Source organism: Gossypium hirsutum, chromosome D12 (genome assembly GCF_007990345.1).
Source record: "Gossypium hirsutum isolate 1008001.06 chromosome D12, Gossypium_hirsutum_v2.1, whole genome shotgun sequence".
NCBI lineage: Eukaryota > Viridiplantae > Streptophyta > Magnoliopsida > Malvales > Malvaceae > Gossypium > Gossypium hirsutum.
Genome location: NC_053448.1, coordinates 52,870,077 through 52,875,878, shown reverse-complemented (window position 1 = coordinate 52,875,878; position 5,802 = coordinate 52,870,077). Strand labels below are relative to the sequence as shown.

General features: G+C 33.4%; 1 protein-coding gene across 1 annotated transcript; it reads right to left on the bottom strand.

The window, feature by feature from the left end:
- Positions 1-889: 889 nt before the first annotated feature.
- On the bottom strand, positions 890-3,839 carry LOC107946520 (cyclic dof factor 3). Its single transcript, XM_016880893.2, has 2 exons — positions 3,424-3,839; positions 890-2,553 (listed from the first exon to the last, which is right to left on the bottom strand). Exons 1-2 carry the CDS (start codon positions 3,649-3,651, stop codon positions 1,267-1,269), a joined length of 1,515 nt encoding a protein of 504 aa, XP_016736382.2. The 5' UTR covers positions 3,652-3,839; the 3' UTR covers positions 890-1,266.
- Positions 3,840-5,802: the final 1,963 nt, after the last annotated feature.

Sequence of the window (5,802 nt, the reverse complement as noted above, 5' to 3'; positions counted from 1 at the left end):
TTTTATATTGATAGAAATAAATATTATTAATTATATTAATTTTCTTTGATTGTAATTGGTATTTTAATAGTATTTAAAATTGATTATTTTTCCAATATTAGTCTTTAATTTGATTAAGGATTAATTTAATAAAATTTTGATGATAGCAATAAAATAGGGGTAAATATTGGTTCTCAATTCAAAACAACAATTATATTTATAAATTGATAAAGACATATGGATGAAAAGCAACGGGCGACAGCTTTCCTAGAAAAAGTAAAAAAGGAAAGCAAAAAGTAGGAAGAAAGACAAAAGGATATCATGGAATAGTGTTTCATAACTCAACTCATCATGTGGCTTCTGTTTCCTGCTTTCCTTCTAAATATCTATTAGTCCCATCCACCCCACTTTGTTGTTACCATTAAGTAATCTATCTGTCTGCTTTCTTTTTACTTTTATAACTATAGGGCATTTTTCATTTTGTAAATATTAGGGTTCTTAAATCTTCAACTAAAAGTGGCACACTTCTTTCTGCAAAACTTTTAAGATTCATTAGTAAAGATTTTGAGGTTGGTTTTACTTTTATTATTAAAAGTGGATTTTGAAAAAGAACAAAAAAAAAAAGAGGAAATGCAGCATAATAATAATTTTATACGAGGGAACTTCAGCTCAGCGGGTATTTGCCTTTTCTGTGCAAGTTGTTTGGATTCCATTGGCCAGTGAAAAGGAAAGTCACTTGGCTTGTTTTCGAATAAAATATTCAAGCTTATCTTCAACATAAAGGTGGTCCTTGGAATGAAATTCCATCTTTTGCTTCACAATACTACTCTCTTACATGGCTGCTTTTTGCTCCTTCACTTAAATGAATTTCATCTGATACGGGTATATTCAACTTTTGGCCTAAAGAAAATGAGGAAAAAGACTTCCACTCTTGAGTTTCAGTATGAAAATTTAGTTCAATACATCTAAAGATATAGTTCTCCAATACTATGGTATTTTACATATATAGAGATATATACATGAATACAAACTGAGCAAGCGCTAAGTAAAAAATCTAAACCCGTATCTTTACTGTTTATTGTACTGTTACAACAAGAGAAATCAGTTTTCCCTGAGCTTTTCTCATCATCGTAGTGGGGGAAAATTGGACAAAACCCTCCTTTTTCCTTCCCTTTCCCATGCCCGCCTCCGGTCTTTGTCCTGGGCACCAGCTGTCTAGCTCCCAATGAGACGATCCCGGTAAGTGCTTCACAAGTATTTATGGCCTATATAACAAGAACCTAGCTTTCAAGAACTCTCATGGAAGTTGAGGGATCTAGACAAGGCTGCAGGGTTTGCTCTCAATACTGGTGATGCTTCAGCTACATGATTCTTTTCATCACTCTTTGGATGGAAAGCCTTGAAAAGCCCTCCCCCACTAAGTGATTCGTTCTTAATCCCAAGTGTCGCCCATATGGAACTTTTTGCAGCTTCACTCGGATCATCGATCCTTAAAGTTTTCGGAACCAGAACGCATCCATTCTTCTGTTTAGTTGCCTTTTGTTTTTCTGAATCATCTAGTTTGGCCATGTCCCCTTCCCTAGAATGTTTGCCCAACGTCGGCGAATTTGGACCTGAAGTTGGAGCCGTTTGGTTTGAAGAAGTGGATGATGACTGAGGAGACAACCAAGGCACGTTCCAAGTGCCGGGAATCCCACAGTTCCAATAGGCTGCAGCAGGATAGAATGACATGGGAAATCCGGATGGGCAAAATGCCGGTGGAGGCACCGCGGAATTCCATGGATAAGGCCAAGGAACACCAGGTAAACAAGGAATTGGTGAAGGGAAGCCATTAATGTTGCCCATCCTATTTTCCTGAATGCAACTTCTACCACCTTCCTCCATTGAGTTTGAAACCGTGATAGAAGATCCACTCGAGCAATCATCACCGTTTTCCCTTCTGTTTGGAACCGAAACTCTTTGTTCTTCAAGACCATGAAATCCATCTCGGGCACCATTCAAAACCTTTTTCTCCCCAAGGTTTAAGACAGAGGCCATGGAATCACAAATGGGTGCATCTAGGCCAAAGCTAAGGACCCTTCCATTGCTTTTCAAGGCAGGGTGATGTGCTGCATTAGGAGCATCGATTCGAGCTGCTTGAAGAGCCTCCGAAAAGGAGATGTGTCGGTAATGCAAGGCAGAGTTCTTATTCTTACGACGACCAGCTCCTACCGGAACGTTTCTCATCGTACCACCTGCAGTCCAGTATCTTTGACAGGCTTTGCAGAAATGACGAGGTTGATTGATGTTGTAATTATTGTAGTAGCAAAACTTTGTATCCATGCTATTGCAGCGGGGGCATGGAAGTATTTGATCTGGCTTTTTAAGTGTTTTCTCCTGTGATTTGCTACCATCACTCTGTTCTTTATCAGTCTTTCCGGTCTTCGATTTTCCGGTTTCTTCGTCAATAGAGGGAGTTTTCGGGTTTACATTAGGCTCTGGCGAAGTCTCTGGATTAGTTGATTCCTCTCTATTTGACGGCTGGATGTTGTCATCTTCTTGTCCAGTATCAGCAATCTGTTCTGCTAAAGAATCCTGAAATTTAATATGCTTCCCTAATAAGAAACTTTTAAGTAGACCAAAAAATTTTCTACATGATCCTATCTCAGTTCTCAGCCATAATCAAGAAATTTTTCTCGAGAAACAAACAAGTAAAAATATGATAAGGGTCATAAAGAACATCCCCCCTCCTTTTTATATTGTTTTATATGAAACTTGTTTAAAGTTTTATTGATATAATCAAGGGGGCATAAACATAATAACAATAAGATATTCCATGAAATTTCTTGAAAATTTTGGGAATTCAGTTAATAGGCTAAAACTTATCGAGATATTCAACAAAAACAAAGCTAACAAAGATTTTAATACTGCAAATAAGAAGGAATCGAACAGATATATTGAAAAACCAAGAAGGAAAGACTTTCCCAGTTAAAAGGATCTAAGGGATGTGGAATCTGAAAAATATTGATTGGCTAAAATCAATAAAGAAGTAAAAAAATAGACATTTGGCAGAAGGAGGACTTCAAATTTCTTGTACAATGATCACCCCAAAATAAAATTCTGATTTTTTAGAACTAATTATTTTCTACTCTAAATAATCAAAGCCCAGAAAGTAAAAAAAAAAACACAATCTGGAAGCTAAATAAATATTTTTCAGTTTCATATTTTAAACGAATTGTATAGTAATTCAATAGTTTTGTTTTTTTTTTGGGGGGGGGTTAAGAATCCAAAAGATTAGCAAGAAAAAGAAAAAGCTAGTTCTAGCAAAAGAAGTAGGATCCAAAAATGGAAAATTGAAGAAAAAGTAAAATTGACCCATTGATTTTTCACCATTTCAAGAAATGGGTAATCCTTAAAATCCCCAAGAAGATTAAAAAGAAACATTGTTTTATTGAATTGGCCAACCTGCTCTGTTTTGTCTTTCTGTTCATCTTCTTCTTCATCACCATCACCACCACCACCATCATCATCATCATCATCATCAAATTCTTCATAGTCTTCATCATCTACTACTCTGTTCCCACACTGAGCCTTGTCGAATTCATCAACAGAGAGAGTTGAAATCTCTCCATCAGCAGGTAAATGAATTTTCTTACCAAACAACTTGATCCCAGGGTCTTTACTTTCTTGCATTTTCTCAACAACCAAACAAGAACCAGCTAAGACAATTCGCAGGTATTGATTTTCTTTTAGGGGGAGAGGGGTTGGTAAATTGGTGTGAAGTGATATGAAGTTAAGAGTGAGGGTTAATGGATGGGTTTAAAAGAGAGGTGGATGCCACGACATCACCATGGTTTGATTCTCAGCCACAAGTTCTTGTGGCCTTGGGATTTTCTTTTTCTTTGGCTTTTTCTTTTGATTCGGTAGTAGGGTTGGATGGAGAGTTTGTGCAACCGGGGGACTGTTTGGCTGCTTTTATGATGTGGATTTCTGGTATTGGTTGAATCCTGGATAAAAGTCTCCCTGTGATTTGATGCTACTGCTATACTACTAATATTTTTTTTCCTTTTTCTTATATAACTTTTAGCTACTGTTTGGAGGTGAGATTTTTTTAGTCAGATTTTATAATTTTCTTTTTATTATTATTAATTTTAGATATATATATATTTTTATAAAAAGAAAAAAAAAAGACGAGAGATATCTGCCGGAGAAGTAGAAAAGAAGGTACATGCTTTTATCGACCAATACAGGAAATAGGGTCATTCTCCATGAAGATACACAAATTTAGGGTGGGTTTGGATAGACGATTGGGTGCGGTACAGTAGGCTTAGTTTATTTTTTGTCTCACGCTACAGTATCGCTATAGTATCTAATTTTACCGCCATCGCTGTTTTTACATTAACCGCAGGTAAATGCACCGCCTATCCAAACTCACCCTTAATTTTATCCTAAAAGTATTTGCAATCAAATTTATCCGTTTGAAATATTATAAAAACCTTCCTCCCAAATTTTCATCCATATTTTCTACTTATCTTTCATTTCTGACTTAAGTTTTTTCTTTGTAAAAATATTTTGAAAGTTTTTGTATTATAAGTCGAATTACGTTTTGTTATCTCTATTTAAAAATAGGTAAATTAGTCATTATATATTAAATTCAAGTTAAAAATTTCATCCATTTTTATGTTTAAAAATTGGTCCATATACGTCAGTTTTTAATGATGAAAATAGATGAAATTTTTAACAGAAATGACTAATTTTCTCTTTATCTAATATACAGGAATTAATTTACCTATTTTTCGAGTAAATGAGACAAAATATAATCTAACTCATAATATAAAAACCTTCGTGATAATTTTACTGCTTTTCTTTTTTACCAAAAATATTCACTACAAATATAGAGGGAAAAATTAAATGAGCTTGACCCAAATGGTGCAAATAATAATTTATAGCTTTAATTCCAATTTCTATTCACAATGTCTATAACCAATCGTTGGAGGACTCCCTACATTGCCTTCTAGTCTCTACTATTTTTTTTTAAAGTAATTTTAATCCATTTTAAGCTAGTTGATATGTACTTTTATTATTTGAATTTGTATTTCGTGCATCATTTTGTGATATAGAATTTATGTACATAATCAAATTTTAAAATATCATTATAAAAGTTAAAATATGTTCCAAATCCTTTTACTCCTCGTAAATTTGAAAGTTAGTCATTCTATTTTTATTTTACTTGAATTTAAGATTTTTACTTTTCAAATTTTAAAATTCAAGTCAAATTATTAATGTCACCTTAAAATTCATCTATTAAATTCATTAGTATGGCATTTATAAATTAAAAAACCATTAACAAAAAGATAATGTTGTAACAAACCTAAATTTAACCGCTTTAACGATATTAATAATTGGGTTTGCATTTTAAATTTTGAAAAGCGGAGGGACTAAATCCCTTGAAATAAAAATAGGACTAAATTCTAAATGTATAAAAAAAAAGCAATTTAAATCGCATTTTAACGTTATAAATATAAGGCATATGATAATTTTTTATGGCCAAAGTGATAAAGAAAAATGAATAAAGGCCAAAGTGACAAAATGAATAAACATTACCGATAAAAATAATTTACTAAACAATGTATAATTTAAATAACTCCTACAGTAACGTTTTTATAACACAATTTATGAAAACTAGAAGATTAAGAGAACAAAATGAGACTTTGTTTTGAAGTTTTTTTTTATGTGATATAGCAAGTGAAATATTTATCCTATTTGTAGGAAATTCCACTAATGATCATATAAAGACGCAACTACATAACCATCTTAATAGTTGTCTATTTGGATGGTCACAAT

What these genes read in the sequence shown, in the direction of transcription:
- LOC107946520 (XM_016880893.2), bottom strand. Translation starts at nt 3,651, where the DNA reads ATGCAAGAAAGTAAAGACCCTGGGATCAAGTTGTTTGGTAAGAAAATT. An exon ending in AGAAAGACAAAACAGAGCAG is followed by an intron (nt 2,554 to 3,423) that starts GTTGGCCAATTC and finishes ATTAAATTTCAG; the next exon opens with GATTCTTTAGCAGAACAGAT.